The 24012-nt window shown below is 40.3% G+C and overlaps 1 protein-coding gene across 2 annotated transcripts in view; it reads right to left on the bottom strand.

Moving 5' to 3' along the window:
- Positions 1–24012, bottom strand: part of LOC124125004 — a 76274-nt gene that overhangs the window by 15644 nt on the left and 36618 nt on the right. The window contains exon 13 of one of the 2 annotated variants that reach the window (XM_048390891.1): positions 19400–20197. The exons of the other annotated variant lie outside the window; for it this stretch is intronic. Coding sequence (XP_048246848.1) covers positions 19542–20197 — 656 coding nt within the window. The 3' untranslated portion in view covers positions 19400–19541. Of the gene's footprint in view, positions 1–19399; positions 20198–24012 lie in introns of those variants that run through there. 2 annotated transcript variants of the gene reach the window in all.

Here is a 24012-nt window from a genome sequence, read left to right as displayed (position 1 = left end):
TTCCTTGCAAACTTGCAATATCCTTCTTCCGGTTGTCATTTTCCTGAAGTAAATAGAAAGACCTCTCACCATGATACAGTAAGTAAAATTACAATTGATGCCCTCGAATATCTTTCAAACGGAAACAATATGTGAAGCCAGTTCTTCCCCTGCTTTATTATGCCTGGAATAACATTGAAACAACCGAACTCGAGCTCACTTACTCGCTTAGATGCGTTCATCTCTTACAAATGGCATAACTCGCATCATTAAAACTAATGGTTTTATAGAAGCAACACATCATTCCTATTCACTTGGTATCAGATCCGTCACCAAGCAGGACCTACTTTTCATACACACTTGTAGGTGAGAAACCCACTGAAGATAACTGTGAGATGGAATTCAAGGTCCGTGATTTGTTACTCCATGGTGATGCCTTAAACATTAACTATTTTATGAATTATATGCTTTGCTTAATACATGCAATGTTACCCTTATGGTTTACGAATAAGAATTATCATTATAAGTAATAGAGAAAAATATATCAAAGTCCGTTCTTCCTTTCCGTTCGAGGATTGAGATAAACTCTTTAATCTGAGAAGTTGTCCCCTCCTTTGAAATACAGTCCTGCTTGTTTTCCTCAGAGAATATTTTGAACTTGTACAATTTGTCAAGAATTGGCTTTAGCTCCAGGGTTTTGACCAGGAAGGAAGAACTGCATTTCAGGATTTTCACGTGCGATGTCTGTTAATAGATATAACATATATGTATTTATCTAATGTATTCATAGCACTAACAGAGTGCTTCTATAAGAAATTGTAGGCACCTATACTACTAAGTAGATAAATTTAGACACCTGGAATGAGAACCACATGCAATGCATCAGCACTATTTAATGGAGATAGTATGTGTAAAGCATTTAATGTGGTACATTTCCAGCACTAAGAAACATTGTCAATACCTTTATTTGTTTATATGAAAACATACTCAAAAATATCACACGTACCAAGCCAAATGTAATCCGTGGGAAAAACGGGACACCAAAGAAATGGGACGTTTAACGGCTATAGTGAGTGAGTGAGTGAGTTGGGTTTTTAACGCCGCTTTTAACAGTATTCCAGTTATATCGCGGCGTGTCAGCTTAATGTGGGAGGAAAGCCCGAAGTGATGCAGGTCTCAGACGTTTACCACTTGGGTGAAACCCACGAGCACGGGTATGGTGCTGACAAACCTAGAAATATAATCGGGGCGAACCGGGATTCGAAACCACAATCATAGGTTTCTGGCGTGCCCAAGGGACGCAACTCTGCACAGCGAATCGCGGCGCCTTAGACGACTAGGCCACCCGTGCCCCCTTAACGGCTATAGAGAGGGAGAGAGCCGTTGAAATCAACAGGGGGCGCCGCACGCCGTCATTACGAGAACGTTTGGATGAGCCCGTATAAATGCTACCAGGCTGATGCATCGGTTACGTCGGAGAAACTGAAGACTACGGGTGACCACGCCCATTCAAGACCGCTACATCCGGACAATTCACCTCCGAAACGGCTTCGTCTTTTAACATGATGGTGTTCGGAATTGACCATGGTGAATGCAGTGGAACAAACACTTGAAATCGAAGTTGTTTGGAGTAGATACAATTATTGAAAATTTAAAGTACAGGAGTCTTTATCAATTCAATATTTTCAAAGTCTGGATTTTGATTTCGAAACAGCTTAGTCCCACATTTTCAACTTCATTGTTTCTTTGTATATAAGCAAATATACTATATAGCAATTTCATACTTTGAAGTTAACACTGTTTCTTTCATGCTGATTGATTGAAGGGGTGGTTACGAGATCTGATTTGGAGCTTGCTCGGAGGTTCACACGAAAGTTTAACCAGTGCTTAAAATCCTCGCAAGCTCGGAGGTTCACAGTTTAACCAGCGCTGTTATATCGTTCACACTTCAATGAACGCATCCAAACTGACTTTCAATTCTTAATGACTAATATTGTTTTACAATTTACCGTAGTATGTATTGCAATTTACTACAATTAAAGCTTGGACATTATTTTATATTTGAGTTGTATGTATTTTAAAGTTATTTATTCACAATAAGTAACAAAAAAAAACAATAAAAAAAACAACCTTCCATTAATAATGTTTCGAACACCATCTTTGACATTATATTTCATGTATACAACCCTATGTTTATAATGAGCAGCTCTCTCTGTAAACAATGACAAATTTAAGTGCTGCAATTACCAATCAGTGTCACGATGTACATTCGTTGCCTAACAAATGTTTACATGTGCCTATCAATTGCTGTGAACCGACATCGCACTCAGATGCATTGCCTACTTGTTCGTTTCATGCTATCTCGTTTTAAGTGACGATAAAAAGAAAGAAAGTATCAGCAGATTTGTTTTCTGGTTCACCTGTTGTTTGTTTGTTTGTTTGTTGCACTCAGCAATATTCCAGCTACATGACGACGGTCTTTAAATAATCAAACAATCCAGTGATTGTCATCATGAGCATCGATCCACGCAATAAGGATTGATAACATTCATCAACCAAGTCAGCGAGCCCGACCACCCGATCCCGTTAGTCGCCTTTTACAAGCATGGTTGCCTTTTACGGTAAGCATGACCTATTCTACCGCGGATCTTCGCGGGTCTCTCCCATTTCCACTTAACGAGATTCGACTACAGTATAGACATAGACAGTATGTACTTACAGCCTTGAGTTCATCAAAAGGCTCTTTCTGTTGCTCCCGTTGCATCATAAGTCCTGAAACAAGGATGTTTTTTTACACTTATCCACACGAATGAAATTACAAAGTAGACACAATTAATGGATAATAACTTATTTAATACTGCAAGGCGACGTTGCGGTATAGTTCCTGATACCGTTGTCAAGCAAGACTGAATTTTAGGAACATTGTACAGAATGTACAAACAATTTCATACATGCTAGGGGTAATATGGGTAAGTAATGACAACAACAGGATAAGACTATCGCAAAATGATGGACAGAGAACAAAAAGGTGGGGGCCAATGGGACATGTAGTCAATTAAACAGGATAAGGTATATGGATCTATATCGAAACGTCGCCTTAACAGTATTAAAGAGGTTGTTTATCCATAAATTGTGTCTACTTTGTCCTCCGTCAACTTCTAAGTAGTGCCTAGCAAACAATGAATGAAATTACTTTAAAACAACTTAAATCCATGTGTCAGAAACACTGTGTGGCAACGACAAGTGAAATTTATTCATAAGAAAGTTGATACCGAGCATACAACCCAGCATATGAGGTGTTAACCAGTGGTTGATACTGTACATACAACTCAACATGTGGGAGGTAAACTAATGGTTGATACTGAACATACAACCCACCATGTGGGAGGTAAACCAGTGGTTGATACTGAACATACAACCCAGAATGTGGTAAGTAAACCAGTGGTTGATACCGAACATACAACCCAGCATATGAGCGGTAAACCAGTGGTTGATACTGAGCATACAAACCAGCATATGAGGGGTAAACCAGTGGTTGATACTGAACATACAACTCAACATGTGGGAGGTAACCAGTGGTTGATACTGAACATACAACTCAACATGTGGGAGGTAAACCAGTGGTTGATACTGAACATACAACTCAACATGTGGGAGGTAAACCAGTTGTTGATACTGAACATACAACCCAGCATGGGAGAGGCAAGCCAATAGTTGATACTGAACATACACCCAATCATGTGGTAAGTAAACCAGTGGCTGATACTGAACATACAGCCCAGCATTGGAGAGGGGAACCAGTGGTTGATACTGAACATACAACTCAACATGTGGGAGGTAAACCAGTGGTTGATTCTGAACATACAACCCACACAGCAAAAAAAATGCAGTTTCCGGTATCCGGATACCTGCCAGATAGCACCGGACACTTACCCAAAACGCGCCCGCGTATCCGGTGGCAGATACCTTGCCGGATACCAGATCCGTGGTATCCGGCATGGACACCTCACCTGAAAGTATGCCACCTGGAATCTGGGTGTCCGGCACGGATACCTCACCGGATACCTCAATCTGGGTGTCCAAGGATCCGGCACCGGATACCAAGGATCCGGCACCGGATACCTCATTCTGAGTTTCAAAAAACATGTCACAATTTGGGGGTGCATTTTGTTCAATTAAGTGTGAAACACCTAAATATATATTGGAAACTAACCATGAAAATTGAACATTGCTGAAGGTATCCGGATGAACTTTTTCGAGATGTCTTATTTCTGGTAAATAATGTTAGCCTGGGCATATCAGATAGCTCTAGTAATATTCTGTGTCATTTTAGTTGTAAATATGCACTTAAAGTTGAGATCTATGGGCATGTACTTTTGGAGAAGACAATTTTTTTCAATTTCATCTATAATTATTTTTAGTTGTTAAGCTGTTTAATGAACAAACATCACTTCTAATACATGTATGATGATATCCTTAAATTTCATGTTCAGACTTCCAGATTATTCTGAGTGAAAGTATAAACTCATCGACCGTGTGCTCACTTGGGTCTTTGGTCCTAGTGAGATGACAATATGATTATTTGTAAAGGTACAAGTACTTGTTATGAGCATACCAGCTTCATTTAAGTTTGAAACACAATATGCCTCACTCTGAGGGTGACATGTACCAGATTTCATCACACTACAGAGAGCTGTTCCTCAGTTACTGTGAACATTTTTACTGAAAGACATTGAAAGCTAATTTGACCTTCAATATCAGTTGCGACTATTTCAAAAACAATTGTAAAGTGCTTCATTCAGTGTAATATTGACAAACATATGACAATGATATACAACTATATGTATAAGAGTTATTTAGACTTCTGCAGGAAAAGGCACATTAGAGAACAAGAGTCATCAGAAAGATGACATATCCCCCCGGCAGCTGTCTGTAAAGTAACCACTAGTGCAATTCTGTATGTAATGAGTCAACAGTTGAATGTTCTTCAAGAAGCATACATTGTTTACCCACAAAAGATCCACCATGGTCACATCCATATGAATGCCACGTTTCGATCAAATACATTGAATGTTTTTTCGAATTCTGCCCCAGAAATGAACCTCATCCCCAATTGAGTCTATGTCCAACTTCATTCCATAAAAAAAATAAAAAATAAAAATTAGAAAAATCCCAAAATTTGAAAGGCACCACTTCAGTATGTGCATGATAGCTTTGCCAAGTTTCGATCAAATACACTGAATGGTTTTCGAATTCTGCCCCGGAAACGAACCCCATCCCCAATTGAGTCTATGTCCAACTTCATTCGATAAAACAATTAAAAAATAAAAATGAGAAAAATCCCAAAATATCAAAAGGCACCACTTCAGTATGTGCCTGATACCTTTGGCAAGTTTCGATCAAATACACTGAATAGTTTTCGAATTCTGCCCCGGAAACGAACCACATCCCCAATTGAGTCTATGTCCACCTTCATTCCATAAAAATTTAAAAAAATAAAAATTAGAAAAATCCCAAAATATCAAAAGGCACCACTTCAGTATGTGCCTAATAAGAGTTGCCAAGTTTCGGTCAAATACACTGAATTGTTTGGGAATCCTGCCCCGGAAAAGAAAATGATTAGGGACGGACAGACGGACAGACAGGCTGATCGCTATATCCCCCGTACTATATGCCGGGGGGGGGGGGGGGGGGGGGGGATAAAAAGTAAGTGTATGACCTGTTGCCAACTTCTATCCCTGCCCTGAGGAAGAGTTTGGCCATTAACAATTTTTTTGTCTGGCTGTGACATTGATCTTTGACATAGCAGATCAATGTGTTATTCCAAAGATGTCCAAGCAATGCATGGTTTCATACGATAACCGTGGCTATCAAACTGAGGCAAAATATTGGAAAATCCCCATTTACACAGCTGGCTAAAGAAACAAACAAATTATCAATTTCTTTTATTTATATGCATATATCACACATTGAACAGTGTTCACATAATGGTTCCTGATGCAGTATGCACTTTCCTCCTACTCTTCAATACTCATAACAGAGCGTGATAACTGTTCGCTTGAAAGCATCAGCAGACCATGCTCACCAGTTCAGAGTTACTTGCCCTCAAACATCCTTTTCCTTCTATATTGCCATGGAAAAACAGGAACCAGGATGAGGGGAGGCCAGATGGGCTGTATGCCTGTTGCATTGTGTTAGTCGAATTGTGAACATTCTATTTGGTGTTTGGGTCCACATTTATAGGACCCAAACATCATTCCTTTCAAGTGATTACCACATGGCCAAAGACAATAATTTCTTCAACGTCCTTGAAGGGTCCCACTCCGACTTGGCATTGGTTGGTCTTCTCACATTAGCCTGACCACCTTTTGTGAGTGTGTCCCATTGTCAATTGGCATATAACTTCTCGGTAGGCTCCCATTGAAATAACAGGACTCTCCTCATTGCTGTCTGCCAATCACTTCGGATATCTGGAAGGGTCCTTCCAGACTGTCAACCTGTCATCCGGGTATCTCAAGCTGGACTTCAGTTTCTGCAAAATTATGTATAAAGATTGTAGCAAAAGAAAAGAATTGTTGCAACATGTACTTACAGATAAAAGGCAGCTAATTCACTTAATTTATCATCTTTGAGTTTTGTTATATACCAAACATTTGAGATATATATTGTTCCATGCTGATGAGTTGAAACAATCATTAACTGACATCTCTTAAAAATGTTCCTAGCAACCTATGCTTGCCATACAAGCCAAAGTAATAGATGAGGTAGCAAGTGGGCTCATTGAAAGCTTGTAATCGTACCCAATAACGTGGGATGTTGTCCATAACAGTCATCATCGGTGCGTCTGGATCGAGCTCATAACATTAATCTCTGGTTTCTCTAGTTGAGATTTGAGATTTGATTAATTTATAATCCTTGTCATTTAGCCGAACTATTGCTGGATGTGGTGTTAAATGAGTGAATTGGGTTTAACGCCTCTTTGAACAGTATTCCAGTTATATCACGGCATGTAAGCTTGACGTGGGAAGAAAGCCCGAAGTGATGCAGGTCTTACATGTTTACCACTTTGATGAAACCCACAAGCAAGTGTATGATGCTACCCTCGATTCAAACCCACGACCATCGGTTTCTGTCAAGCCCAAGAGATGCAACTATGCACAGCAAGTTGTGGTGCCTTTGATAATTAGGCCATCCATGCCAACAGGTGATAAAGAACAAGCAAACTGAAGAAATATTTGCAGAATAGCTAGATGAACATGATCATGATGATGAACCAAACAGAATAATTTCAAATATTTACCACTCACTGCTACTCTTCTCTTGTTCCTCATTGCTTCCCTTTTTCCATTGATGCTGTGCAGATGACTGACTCATTCATTCATCCAGACATTCTGCAAACATAAGGAGCATTCACATTACAGAAATGTCCAAACTGTACATGCTGTACATTGAATTCAATTGAAAAGGCCCCAGTTGAGTTTCCAACTTAGAACTGTCCTTATAAAATATTTAATCCCAAACATTCAGAGATAAAACATAACCCCATATTTAACAACTGTCAAACAATTATTTGACAACAAAGCCAGGGTCATTCAACATACACTTTACATAGGGAATCACTTGTTGCAAAAAAGATCCTCGCCAAGGTCAGAGTCATTCCATGAAATATTGAATTATTAAGTTATGAAGCTTATACAAAACAAGGACATAACAGTGTAATTATAACAATATCCTAAGCGTAAAAAAAATAAAGTCTTTGGTGGCCATTATTGTAAATTATAATCTGTATTAGCATCCCACGAAAGTTTAGAGTTAATAATCGTTCCTAGATCTTGGTACTTTTCTTCATTATCTATAAAAAAGCGGATCTAATTTGGATCATCTTGTTTTGACCACAAATCAATTACGCCCCTTATGCTAACAAACAGTTGACCATAATACTAAAAAAAGGACCCTTGGCGTTTACGGTAAAGTATGTAGAGCAGGAAAATATCTACAGAAATCATAAGGTCTCGAAGCCCTGCTACGTACCTGGCAATGTCAATCGCCTTTCCAAATACTGTTGACTTCCGCGTTGTGGATGGCTGAGAGGAACTTCGGCCGGCATTTCCGTGGTGGAGGTGAATGAGAACATTGATCGATACACGAGGTAAGCTTATCGTAATCAAGCATCACAGTGTATATCGACACACGAGGTTTGTTTACATCCATGTTCTAAAATGGCGCGCTGGACCGTAGGGGAATATGGGTAAAATGGCTTTTTCCGTGTTAACACTAAGCTGGGCCCCGTCTCTAATATCACATTATTGTTTTGCGCAAGTTGACGACGCGCATAGGGAGCCGGGAACCAGGTAAGATGGTTCCCGGCTCTCTATGCGCGTCGTCAACTTGCGCCAAGTTATATTAGAGACGAGGCCCAGCTTATACACTGAACACGATCGGTCATTTCGTCAAAACTGGCCAAATATTGAGATTGCAGCTGAGGTCATGCTGGCAGCTGAAGTGACACATTAAGGTAAGGAATATGTGAATTTTACAATGATCACGTATTAAAGTAATTTACCACATGTAAGCCTGTCACATGTGACACATTAACTTTTATAGCCAACATGTAAGTAAATGTATAATTATACTTTTATATGACAAGTAGCCCGTCCATCATATGATAGTATTTGCTTATGTATATAATGTAGGAATATGTTTACTTTAACTGGATAATTTGTATGCTAATGTGACTCACTGTCTTATTTGATATACTCCCTGTACTCTGTGAGAATGATTAATAGCCTCAACATATTTTTCCAGATGTGAAGAATCAAGAACAGCTTTAATAACAGGGAAGTTTTGCATCAGAGATCATCGTGAAGTGGAAGATAAGACATTTTAAGGGTATGAACATTTTCACTTGAACTAGTTGAACAATAACCATGATGACAACTTTATCCTGGGGGAATTTTTGGTGGTGGGGTAGCCTAGCGGTTGAAGCGTTCACTCTTCGTGCTGAAGACCCAGGTTTGATTCCTGCCACATAGCTGTGATATTGCTGAGCGTGGCGTTAAACATCAAACAAAGCTAACAGCCGCATACTTACTCACGTGGGGATTCCAGGTTGAAGTTAGTCCCCATCAACATGATCAACCTATGCTAGTTGTGAGAGATAACTTAATGGATCGGGTGATCAGGCTCGCTGACTTGGTTGATCCATGTCATTGTATCCCAATTGTGTGGATCGATGCTCATGATGTCAATCACTGGATAGACTGGTCCAGACTTGATTATTTACAGACCGCCGTCATATAGCTGGAATATGGCTGAGTGCAGAGTTAAACAACAAACACCAACATGATTCTACAACCTGCTCTTGGGAATACCATTTTGAAGATCCTACACATAACTTCTTTTCGGGTCTTAACTATTGCAATATGTTCTACTACATGTGTTTTAAACATATATTTTTTTTTATAGTGAACTGGATTTGCAAACAAGCCGATGGCTTATCTAAATGATGCTGAAATACAAAATAAGTATTAATAAAATACTAATTCTGTACTATTGCAAACTATCAGTTGAGCAATAATGTAATCATCTGATTATAAGTAGATAATGAAGGAGAAGTCCATATTGATTAAATCTACCAGATTCTGAGATAAATGCACGTATTGATTGATTTATTTCAATGTTTTCCTGTACATAATTTTCAACAATTCCATATAAAGCTTTCTTATATCATATCCATGCTGTATAATAATACCTATTATTTCTAATAATAGCATAATTTGGACACACAAATAAGTAATGAATGGTATTTTTATAACAGGTCCCACACATGCGGGATAGGTCATTTGACATGAATCAGTTTTATGTGAATTTAAATCACTACAAGCTGATCTGAGTCATGAAAGGATATGCCTTCGATTCTGTGAAAATGGAAAAATGCTTAAACATCTCCCAATATTAACCATGCTATTACATAATCTGTTCACTTGTTTTTGCATGTAAAATAGTTTTGAACGATTACATCCATCTAATGATTGTTTGTATGTGTGATATGCCAGTAGAGGTATATGTGTACAAGCATGTGCATACGCGTAAAAAAACTATGTTTGTTTGGCTAGGTACCAGTATATGAATAGGTTGTTTTGTGCGACTTGTATATTAGCATCATCATAGTTTCAACAGACAGTTTATGTATATCAAATGTTAAATGTCTTTGTAGGGAGAAATGCATATCAAAACTGTCATTATTTTATTACTTATGAGTAGAACTTTTTAAGTATCTGGCATGATACATTTCCTTGGTCCACAGAAACATGTTACCAGTAATCTGACTTGATAAGTAGCATAACAGTCAGTGTGGTTGGAAACTAACTAAGCCGTCACTACTCAATTAAGTAATTAACAGACAATTGCAAGTGATAATACCCACCTGACACTAATTGCCCTGTTAATCCCTAATCCACCATGAGTTGACATTGAGTTCATCTTGCTAATGAGCTGTTGTGAGCGTAACGAGATGATAAACATCAAAGGTGGGGCAGGCTTTGATCAAGTGTTCTGTAGAAGAGATTATGTCACTTGTTTAATGTTTATTTAGGATTAGCTACATCCCTTGATGTGACCAAGACCATACTTGAGATTATCAGACAGTTTGTCTGGTTACAACCTGATGTCTCAACTGTACTTATTGGATTCTGCCTTCTTGCAAACTGTGCGTGTGACAAGGACCTTGACCACTCTGTGCAGATGCATAACAATGCATAATGAACTTGGGGTATGATTCAATTATGTCACACAAGTCAAAGATAGGTTCCACTGTATTTAGAAACAGACGATAGATGCAATACTGTGTAACTTTATAACAATCAAATGAGTATTCAAATACGAATACACATATATTTACAATTACCCTTGAAAAGTTCCAAAACCAAATAGAACTACTTAAATTATGATTACACTTGACCAATATATTTCGCAGTTTTTCCCGTTATTGTTAATGTTAATTAAAGATAGGATAAATGATAAAAATATGATAATGCATATCACACACAAGTGTGTATTATACGCAAATAAATAAGTCTTGTATACACTGATTACTTGGAAAGGGTGCTAATCGGGATTGTTCACTGGCCAATATATTAGCAAATATTCCCGTGGGCGCTTATTAGAGCGAGACGCTTATTACGTCAAATACGTTAGTTCTGTTTTTATGTATAAGAACCTATTTTATGCAATTTGCATTGCCTTGTTTACCTTTCCTTATGTTTTGATGTAAATCAAACATTTGAGAAAAATTCAGGTGAGCCTGCCTTATGGCACTACAGGAATTGTTTTCAGAAGATCAATTACAATTTTGTATTTTCTGTAAAATTTACTGTTTGCTATGGCTTTTTTACATTGGTTAACATGGTTTGGTTAACAGTTGCTTGATAAATTGTCATTACCTTACTCATTGAGAAACCAACTTTTTACCCTTTGTCAATATATGTGTGTTTCTTATATTTTTAATAACAAGCTTTTAAAGATGTTATCAATTGTTTCAGGCACCTGGATTTCACAATGACACCAGCTGAGACAAGTCATACAAAGGACTCTCCGGATGATGAATAATCCTCCCCAGAACAACTAACAGGTTCACCTCAGAAAGTGATGATTCTGAATGAATAATGCCACATCAGTGTGATTCTGTAGGTTGTGTTATTACGACATTAATCAAGTCTAAAGGAATTAATACCACAGCAGTGAGACTATGTTTGTGTGGTGTACACTGACGCTGACTATACAAATCTGAATGACTTTTGTGGTTTACTGCACAAACATAATTGACTTTAGATATTCTTCTACCTTGAAATTCTTCTGAGATTTGACTAATTTGTTTATTTAGAAAATGGCATTGAAGCATCTGTTTCTGTTTTTGAATGTTCTTGCAAACACCTCTGGTTACTGAACCAATGAAATGTCATAAAATCAATAAATATGATTTTTTATCTTAACAATTTTTTTGTTTTGCTTCATTAAAGAAATATGATATTGATCATTCATAACAGGTGCTAACATATATCAAATATACTAATGCCCTGAATGTTTTCCTACAATTAATACAGCTCACTGAACGAAGTTTTTAGTTCCATGTCAGTAGAAAAGTTACATTGATATTTTTATGTACCAGTACTTTATTAGGTATTTTCTGTGGATGCCATTAGTCTTATGCACCCATTTGGGTTAATGATATTCTGTTTCGAACTTCAATGAAACTCGTCTGTCAAGATGTAACAAGTATTGATACAGTTCCAAAATAATCTTTTAATCTCACCAGGAACAAAGGCCCAAGTGAGCACATAGCCAATGACTTTCATTTTTTTGTCAGAGTGAGTATGGTGTTATGCCACTTTATGAGCAAAATTCAAACAATATCATGATGCGTGACACCAAGCAATGTACCGATGTGGTGAATCGAATGCTTCAACCACTAGGCTAGAATAAACTGGGAATATGAAGATGAAATGTAAGGATACCATCATACCAGGACTGAATGCTTTTCATTTAATACGCTGAACATCTAAATTGAAATATACATGAATTTGAAAAATGTTTTCACCAAAAGTACATGCCCATAGATCTCAACTTCAAGGGGATATTTACAACTAAAATAGCACAGAATATTACTAAAGCTATCCGCTATGCCCAGCCTAACATTATTTACTAGGAGAAAGACATCTCGAAAAATTGCATCCGGATACCTGCCGGATACCTTCAGCAATGTTCCATTTTCATGGTTAGTTTCCAATATATTTTTAGGTGTTTCACACTAAATTGAACAAAATGCACCTCCCAAATTGTGACATGTTTTTGGAAACTCAGAATGAGGTATCCGGTGCCGGATCCCTGGACACCCAGATTGAGGTATCCGGTGAGGTATCCGGTGCCGGATACCCGGATTCCAGGTGACATACTTTCCGGTGAGGTGTCCATGCCGGATACCACAGATCTGGTATCCGGCAAGGTATCTGCCAACGGATACCCGGACGCGTTTTGGGTAAGTGTCCGGTGGTATCCGGAAGGTATCCGGATACCGGAAACTGCATTTATTTTGCTGTGCCAGCATGTGGTAAGTAAACCAGTGGTTGATACTGAACATACAACCCAGCATATGAGGGGTAAACCAGTGGTTGATACTGAGCATACAACCCAGCATATGAGGGGTAAACCAGTGGTTGATACTGAACATACAACTCAACATGTGGGAGGTAAACCAGTGGTTGATACTGAACAGACAACTCAACATGTGGGAAGTAAACCAGTGGTTGATACTGAACATACAACTCAACATGTGGGAGGTAAACCAGGGGTTGATACTTAACATACAACTCAACATGTGGGAGGTAAACCAGTGGTTGATACTGAACATACAACTCAACATGTGGGAGGTAAACCAGTGGTTGATACCGAACATACAACTCAACATGTGGGAGGTAAACCAGTGGTTGATACTGAAAATACAACTCAACATGTGGGAGGTAAACCAGTGGTTGATACTGAACATACAACTGAACATGTTGGAGGTAAACCAGTGGTTGATACTGAACATACAACTCAACATGTGGGAGATAAACCAGTGGTTGATACTAAACATACAACCCACCATGTGGGAGGTAAACCAGTGGTTGATACTGAACATACAACCCACCATGTGGTAAGTCAACCAGTGGTTGATACTGAACATACAACCCAGCATTAGAGAGGGAAACCAGTGGTTGATGCTTAGCATACAACCCAGCATATAAGGGGTAAACCAGTGGTTGATACTGAACATACAACCCACCTTGTGGGAGGTAAACCAGTGGTTGATACTGAACATACAACCCAACATGTGGGAGGTAAACCAGTGGTTGATACTGAGCATACAACCCAGCATGTGGGAGGTAAACCTGTTGTTGATACTGAACATACAACCCAGCATGGGAGAGGCAAGCCAATAGTTGATACTGAACATACAACCAAGAATGTGGTAAGTAAACAGTGGTTGATACTGAACATACAACCCAGCATGGGAGAGGCAGGCCAATAGTTGATACTGAACATACAACCAAGAATGTGGTAAGTAAACCTGTGGTTGATACTGAGCATACAACCCAGCATATGAGGTGTTAACCAGTGGTTGATGCTGTACATACAACTCAACTTGTGGGAGGTAAACTAATGGTTGATACTGAACATACAACCCACCATGTGGGAGGTAAACCAGTGGTTGATACTGAGCATACAACTCAACATGTGGGAGGTAAACCAGTGGTTGATACTGAACAGACAACTCAACATGTGGGAAGTAAACCAGTGGTTGATACTTAACATACAACTCAACATGTGGGAGGTAAACCAGTGGTTGATACTGAACATACAACTCAACAAGTGGGAGGTAAACCAGTGGTTGATACTGAACATACAACTCAACATGTGGGAGGTAAACCAGTGGTTGATACTGAAAATACAACTCAACATGTGGGAGGTAAACCAGTGGTTGATACTGAACATACAACTGAACATGTTGGAGGTAAACCAGTGGTTGATACTGAACATACAACTCAACATGTGGGAGATAAACCAGTGGTTGATACTAAACATGCAACCCACCATGTAGGAAAACAACCCAGCAATGGAGAGGGAAACCAGTGGTTGATACTTAGCATACAACCCAGCATATGAGGGGTAAACCAGTGGTTGATACTGAACATACAACCCACCATGTGGGAGGTAAACCAGTGGTTGATACTGAACATACAACCCAACATGTGGGAGGTAAACCAGTGGTTGATACTGAACATACAGCCCAGCATGGGAGAGGGAAACCTGTGGTTGATACTGAGCATACAACCCAGCATGTGGGAGGTAAACCAGTGGTTGATACTGAACATACAACCCAGCATGGGAGAGGCAAGCCAATAGTTGATACTGAACATACAACCAAGAATGTGGTAAGTAAACAGTGGTTGATACTGAACATACAACCCAGCATGGGAGAGGCAAGCCAATAGTTGATACTGAACATATAACTCAACATGTGGGAGGAAACCAGTGGTTGATACTGAACATACAACTCAACATGTGGGAGGCGGTTGACATTGAACATACAACCCACCATTTTGTAAGTAAACCAGTTGTTGATACTGAACATACAACCCAGCATGGGAGAGGCAAGCCAATAGTTGATACTGATCATACCACCAATCATTTGAGAGGTAGATCAGTGGTTGATCCTGAACATACAACCCTGCATGGGAGAGGGGAACCAGTGGTTGATACTGAACATACAACTCAACATGTGGGAGTTAAACCAGTGGTTGATACTGAACATACAACCCAGGATGTGGTAAGTAAACCAGTGGTTGATACTGAACATACAACCCAGCATATGAGGGGTAAACCAGTGGTTGATACTGAGCATACAACCCAGCATATGAGGGGTAAACCAGTTGTTGATACTGAACATACAACTCAACATGTGGGAGGTAAACCAGTGGTTGATACTGGACATACAGCTCAACATGTGGGAAGTAAACCAGTGGTTGATACTGAACATACAACTCAACATGTGGGAGGTAAACCAGTGGTTGATGCTGAACATACAACTCAACATGTGAGAGGTAAACTAATGGTTGATACTGAACATACAACCCACCATGTGGGAGGTAAACCAGTGGTTGATACTGAACATACAACCCAGAATTTGGTAAGTAAACCAGTGGTTGATACTGAACATACAACTGAACATGTGGGAGGTAAACCAGTGGTTTGATACTGAACATATAACTCAACATGTGGGAGGTAACCAGTGGTTGATACTGAACATACAACTCAACATGTGGGAGGTAAACCAGTGGTTGATACTGAACATAGAACCCACCATTTTGTAAGTAAACCAGTTGTTGATACTGAACATACAACCCAGCATGGGAGAGGCAAGCCAATAGTTGATACTGATCATACAACCAATCATTTGAGAGGTAAACCAGTGGTTGATACTGAACATACAACCCAGCATGGGAGAGGTAAACCAGTGGTTGATACTGAACATACAATCCAGCATATGAGGGGTAAACCAGTGGTTGATACTGAACGTACAACTCAACATGTGGGAGGTAAACCAGTGGTTGATACTGGACATACAACTCAACATGTGGGAAGTAAACCAGTGGTTGATACTGAACATACAACTCAACATGTGGGAGGTAAACCAGTGGTTGATGCTGAACATACAACTCAACATGTGGGAGGTAAACCAGTGGTTGATACTGAACATACAACTCAACAAGTGGGAGGTAAACCAGTGGTTGATACTGAACATACAACTCAACATGTGGGAGGTAAACCAGTGGTTGATACTGAACATACAACTCAACATGTGGGAGATAAACCAGTGGTTGATACTAAACATACAACCCACCATGTAGGAGGTAAACCAGTGGTTGATACTGAACATACAACCCAACATGTGGGAAGTAATCTAGTGATTGATACTGAACATACCACCCAGCATGGGAGAGCGAAACCAGTGGTTGATACTGAACATGCAACGCAGCATGTTGACTGCAGTCAAGTGATGCGGGTCTCGGATGTGTACCACTTTGTTGAAATCCACGAGCAGAGGTAAAATGAATAAATATGTCAAACAACATTTTGGGAAATCATTTTAATCATATGATAGAATATATATTTAGACTATATGACACCAATAATACAAGTGTATGTGAGATAACGGTTCATGTGATTGTGATACTCCCTCAATATCAAGTCCTATATCTCCCACAACATATAACTGCAAACGATGGTCAGTGTGCAAGAAGTATTTTCAGCTGATTTTTTCCCGTATGTCATATTTGTAGAAGTGTGTAACTACCATATTACTACACATAGACATTCGTCAAGCCAGTCACTTCTAACATAACATTCTGCATGAAACAAAATGCAAAATAATTATACATAACGTGAAAACGCGTGTGTACTTCACCGAACAAAAGATTACTGTGATCATATCCTCATCCATCACATTCTGATGGCAAGAAGCATTGAACTCACACAATCGAATCAAGAATTCATTCGGGCAATAGGGTTCACTCGGATTTTAGATGTGTTTGATTTCAAATCAAAATTCTGCCCATCCATTTTGTGTTTTTCACAGAAGTAAAGGTGACTTGTCTATTTATTACCAAATAAGGATTACACATGTGTGGCTGTTTGTGCCAGTCCATACTTATATCATGTCAGTTTTATAGTGTTAAGCCCCTATCTTACATACACGATTTAAGAATTGCGAACACGATTTAAGAAAAGTTGAACAATCGTGTTGATTCGTGCTCGACCTTTTGGTTTATGCAAATTTCTTAACCAAACACGACCCTCATACGACCAAAAACGACCCTCATACGACCTTCATACCACTGAACACGTTTTAAGCCGAGCTGCGACGTCCACACGACCGCGCGCGACCGACCACGACTTAACACGAATGAACACGAATGAGTGCGCGACCTTCATACGTTCTAACACAATTTAAGGAAAAACGTTAAATCGGGTTCAATCGTGTTCAGATTCGTGAATGTGAGATAGGGGCTTTAGCCTACTGAGTAACCATGCCGCAGTTTAACATGGACACCCACTAAGACACAGTATAGACCCCGAGCCGACCAGTCCTTGTTTTTTTTTTGCATTCGGGCCGGTACATCCTAGCGCTAAAAGTTTTGACTCATGTTACGATAGGTTAATTGAGTTATTGAAACAAAACATATTCAGGTGGGGATGAGATGATGATTGTTGCATGCACGTGTGTGTCTGGCTGCTTGTATGTGTGCGGAAGCGCTGTTTTTGTAGTACTAGCCCACTTAATGTCGAGCACCAGGCAGGGTAGCAGGAAATACTATCATGTAATGTCTTTTGGTATGACGTGGTCAGGGGATCGAAACACTGACCACCCTCTCTATCCTCTACGGCCCGGACGCGGCTTTTTGTGTGCAAAGTTAGGAGACTTAGCAGCTATATCATATAAAGATATTCACTGTTCAGTAAGTGATAGGATCACAGTATTTTTTGTCGTGTATTATATATATATATATATATATATATATATATATATAGAGAGAGAGAGAGAGAGAGAGAGAGAGAGAGAGAGAGAGAGAGAGAGAGAGAGAGACATCTTATTAGTATATGAGGATAATAGTGAGTGAGTGAGGTGGGTTTGACGCCGCTATTAACAGTATTCCAGTCATATCTCTGCGTGCCAGCTCAATGTGGGAGGAAAGCCCGAAGTGATGCAGGAGTCAGACGTTTACCACTTCACTGAAACCCACGAGCACGGGTAAGGTGCTGACAAACCTAGAAACATAATCGGGGAGAACCAGTAATCGAACCCACAATCACAGGTTTCTGGCGTGGCCAAGGACGTAACTCAGCTCAGCGAATCGCGGTGCCTCAGACGACCGAACCTCCCGTGCCCCCTTATGAGGATAATAGGACAAAAGTACAACATATATACAATAACAGTGGACATACATGTAGTTGACATTGAACCTTGACATTGAGAATGGAGACGGGTTTAAAACAAAGTATTTCATATAACCTCTTAGCCCTATGTGAAATATATGGTACAACAGTACAGCTAACAGAAACAGAAACGTTTTGGAAAGGAACGTGGCCATGGTCGCAGTTTGAGGAACCACTACGGCAACATTGGTCCGTGTATTACTATTCATATCAACGGATGGCATGGGAAACTAAGCGTTCAGATTGCCGGCTCCCATCCCATCAGAAAACTGAACTTTTATTCAGCTGAGTGGTGGGGGCAACAGACAGGTGCGCAAGGAGAAATAAACAGAATAAATTGTGTTTAAGAAGTCTTTGTAAGGCATAAAGAAGTGATGCACATAAGGAAGAGAATATATGGATCTCAACTTCTTTATTATGAGGAACACAACGTTTCGGAGTATATGCTTACTCCTTCATCAGGTTGTGTGTTTAACAAGTTGATATATTTACTGGACAATAGAAACAGATTAGAGTCGGCCACTCTTTAATGTTGATGCGTGAAACAACACGGGATAAACCTATCCAAACCCTATCCACTAGCCGGGCTTTTACGACGATTTCGAAACAATATGTCCACATTAGTATGGAGTAGATCATACCTTTCATGAGATGATACATTACCAAAGTATTGATAGATATGTTCAATTCAGAGCATATTGATAATACGTGAATTACATAAACACGCTGTGTATCAATCTCAGGGGACTTTTAGAAAGTCTTGCTCAGCACCACATCACGACAGTGCCTTGACAATCACTCTCACCATCACGACAACGCCTTGACAATCACTGTCACCATCACGACAACGCCTTGACAATCACTGTCGCCATCACGACAGCGCCTTGACAATCACTGTCACCATCACGACAGCGCCTTGAGAATCATTGTCACCATCACGACAGCGCCTTGACTATCATTGCCACCATCACGACAGTGCCTTGGCAATCATTGCCACAATCACGACAGCGCCTGGAGAATCATTGTCACCATCACGACAGCGCCTTGGCTATCATTGCTTTCTTCTCCTCTGTCATGTTGATGTCGCTGCCCACTACAAGTGTCATGCTGACAGTGAGGAGATATGGGTTATACACCCCGAACATCGGCCACAGTGGCTGACTAGAGTCTACATTGTCTAACGTTGATATCACTTTATTCTCCATCACATCAATGAAGGCAATCTTCTTCCTGGCGTCATCATAGACAACACCGTAATGTAGCGTGTGTGATGCCCCTGCTGTGTTGGGGAGAGAGTCAGGCCGACACAGCACAAACTTCCCCTCCTTCCATGTCTCCCTGCATATCCCGCCGTGTGTAAGGCAGTGGGAGACATCCAGGCTGTAGGAGCTGGATTGTGCATCTATACAATGATGCACGTCCCTCTGCTCCTCCCTGCACATACCCACCTCCAGGATGAGGTTGTTTGCTGTGAGTGGTTTGTCCAGACTGACCCTGTTCACCACCTCCCAGTACTGGGGACAGCCAGCCCGGGGGAGGGGGGCAGTGCTACATGTGCCAGTGTACGTCTTCAGTCTCCCCTCCCCTGCAGGTCTGGTGTCCGACTTCCTGTTGACCAGGTCTCCTTCTGTGTTGATGTGGACTTTGTCGAGATTGACTCTGTCTTTGTCATACTTCAGATGTATACCTACAACATATGAATGTAGTTTACATGTACATAAACAAACAGTGATGATTACGGTGTATCATGATATTTAGATGATTTCGGGATTTATAAATAACTACAATCTACTCAACTACAAATAATGTAACATAAAAACAATCACATCACAGAAGTGAAGAAGGCCTTTTGATATATAACATATCAACATATCAACATTAGAAAATGATACTACACCATCAGATATATTTGCGGATGCTATTTGGATTTACTCACGTTTAAACGGAGCGTGATAATAAAACTGAAGGCGATGACAGGGAGTTACTGCTCCCTCGCGTCGTTTTATAACAGAAACACGGTATAGCGAGCAACATGTACATTGCTTGGCAAACAAATAGCAGTATGTCACGTGGCCAGGTGGCCTCATCCGGCAGCTGTGTGAAGTGTTCTAGGCGCATGCTTTGAAGATCATTCAAACATTTTCCGGAATTGTCATTATTGTGATAATGTCCTTCTGCTTTTTATATGATAATATACTGATATGGGCATACAGCACCTGACTTATTTGGTAGTATACATACCAGCTTGGAGATTGTTGATAAAATTGATTACCCGTCTTGTTGTGACAAGAGACTTATTGCTGCACGTGCGAAATAGATTACGACTGTAAAACCATGGTGACACCGCTCTTGCTGAGGCGCGTACGATTTGAATGTTCTCGTTTTTTAAAACAGCAGCCGATCACTTGGCGCCATCGTCAACATTGTAGTTCAGGATTATTCTGACTTCAATGTTAAATGTACTGCCGACATTGAATTTTGTGAAACTAAGAGGAAAGGCGCTTTTATTTTGGTTCAAGGAGAAAGATTTGAGAGGATCTGTTACACAGCGACAAGTGGGAACGAAAACAATGGAAATATAACAAACTGTACAGTACCCGTTATCGCAATCGTTTTCATCGTATCTGTCACGTGATCACGCGCACGTCATTAGGTATACCTAATTTACCTTTTTGATTCATAATAAATAAAAATATAATGACAACTTAATAACTTCGAAAACCTCTGAGAGACGAGGTACAGATGCATGGGGATATATTCAAGATATGCTGGCCACAAGAACTAGGATACATCCAGGTTGAATGATAATAGTATGTTTTATGCGGGGTGGGGATGATTGAGTAACTGCATACTGATGATTTGTTGTAGCTCATAGTTAAGATTAGCTTAATCACGGAAGCCTGAAAATAATTGAGAGTGAGCAAGACACAGCATGGTATATGGCTTCTACGATTGTTTTCAGTTGAATGCAACTATTAGATAAACAGATTACGTTTAGATGAGATGTAACACAAACGTCCATGTATAATGACACCAACACATGCCATGTAAATATCACATATCACGTTAACCCATGGTGCTCATACTCCAAGGGTAAACTATGCAGCACTGGATTTTACGTGTATTCTGCGCGGTGCACATCACCTGGGGGACTTCGGAGGCAGAATATATCCCTTTCACAAACATGTTTCTTGTAACAGGCGACAATATAGATTGATTGAGTGAGTTTTATGCCGCCTTTAGCAATATTCCAGCATTATGTCGGCGGGGAACACAAGAATGCGCTTCACGTATTGTACCCATGTGGGGAATCGAAGCTGGGACTTTGACGCGCGACTAGAAAGTGTTGGGTTCAATGATTGACCTGGCTGATCGTGTGTCATCGTACCCCGACAACGTTGATCGTTGCTGAGACCATCAAATACCGATGTATCCTGCCCAGACTCGATTACCACCGTGAATCGGGTAAAATATTGCTGCATGAAACATAAATCAACATTCACTCACTCACACAGGCGACACCTCTCAACTTCTCCGCCTGACTGACATAAAATGACAGACATCTGTCAACCAACAACAATAGATTATAAGAGCTAGGTAGTTGGATAAGGGAACGTTGTGTTTCAACCCCATATACAAATGTAATTCCCTATGTTACTCGTAGTAAATAGGAACTCATAAACGTTGTGACGTGTGATGGGATGTCCTCAGCGGTAGCGGGAACTTGTATCCGATTTTAATGAGATTGGGGTAGTCGAAGCATGTGATCAATCCTGTTTTGTTTATTTAAAGCAGTAATTGTTAATTGGTAAGCAAGTATATCTCTGCAGCCGTTGAAATATGCAGCTACTCGCCGACTCGTCTCGCATCAAAACACAGGGCTGTGTGCTCGCGCGCAGATGACCACGGGGTACGCTGACCACTGTGTCGGATTAACGAGACTGATTAATAAGTGATTTCAGCAATTCGTTGCAAATTAGGTGTGTCGGAGTCGGAGTGCGAGACTTTCGGATTAACAAGTCTAAAAAGCACTGATTTAATGGTTACAGGCCGGCAAAGCCACATTTCGAAAATAGATAGCCCAAATTGATGTGGCTCTCGCGGCAATGGTTATGGTTGCGTGATTGTATAATGTGGCTCTCGCGGCTATGCTGTCAAAACTCGCTTTGTGATTCTAACAGGTTACCGTATATAACAAAACAAGTCTTGTTTTCTCATTTTTTATTCAACAAGGATAACATATTCATCAAAACTTTACATTGATGAATATGAATAGCATATGAATATCATAATGGATTTAATGTCATTACTGCAGATGAAGGAGGTCGCCCACGTGGTCAGCATATTCCATCTCACTCAGGTGTTGGTTCAGGAGCTGGATCTTGAGGGACGCAATACGTGCATCGATTGCCTTGTACTTCTTTCTTCGTGAAGGTTCTGACCACTGGTGAGAGAGTCTCAGGACTGCAACCTCTTTGAGTGACTGCTCTCGCTGAAATAGCTTCACTACCTCCTAGATGTTCGGGTGGCACTTCTTGGCAAGTTTCTTTATCTTGTTGTGCCACACTTCAAGGTGATTGTTGGTACGGTGGCCTTGGTTTTCGAAATGGTTCCAAATCTCTGGCATGAAGGCCCCTCCTTGAACCCAACTGGTTGTCACGTAGTCCATGAAGGCAGTCACTTTAGGGCCAGCAGGAGAGTCAGCAATGGCATCAAGCCACACATCATCCACTTTGTCACGAGGTAGTAGAGGGAGGGCAGCGGCTCTTCTCACCAGCTTCTTCACCTCCTCATCTTCCTTATAGTCCATCACCAGACCTTCTTTCTGCACCCTCCTCCAGATACATTGGGTGAAGTGAAAGAAACACCCTCTAACTAATGTCCCAGGAAATACATCAGTCACGGCATTGTGAGCTGCACGTTCAAAGTCCAACTAATGTGGGACACTCATTTAAAGGTATCTCTAAAGAACACCACGCTTAATAATTTAAATGTGGGACACTCATTTAAAGGTATCCCTAAAGAACACCACGCTTAATAATTTAAATGTCGGACACTCATTTAAAGGTATCTCTAAAGAACACCACGCTTAGTAACTTAAATGTGGGACACTCATATAAAGGTATCGGTAATCGGATTAAGTAATTACCCGCTAGAACAGGTGAAATGCACTCAGCTGAAAATGTGGCTCTACCGGCAATAGCCATTTCTGAAATGTGGCTCTCCCGGCTAGACACCGATTTAATCAGTTCCCATCATTAGTGTCGGATAAAGCCAATAGTCGGATTAACAGGTGTCGGATAAACGAGTCTTGACTGTATATTTGCCACAGTTTTGACAGTAAACAAAACCCGCTAAGCTAATCGGTAAACGCCACAGCATACGATCCTGATAAACGCACGAGCAACCATGCAAAGTTAACGAGACTGAGTCAGAAACAGGCCTTGTGCAAGTAAAGGATGTAATTCGTTTGTTGATTCGTTTTATGTTGTCCAAGTGAAA

Source organism: Haliotis rufescens, unplaced genomic scaffold (genome assembly GCF_023055435.1).
Source record: "Haliotis rufescens isolate VD_foot unplaced genomic scaffold, xgHalRufe1.0.p SCAF_9, whole genome shotgun sequence".
Taxonomy (NCBI): domain Eukaryota; kingdom Metazoa; phylum Mollusca; class Gastropoda; order Lepetellida; family Haliotidae; genus Haliotis; species Haliotis rufescens.
Note: the sequence above shows the minus strand (reverse complement) of the source record. Positions and strands in the feature narration are given on the sequence as shown.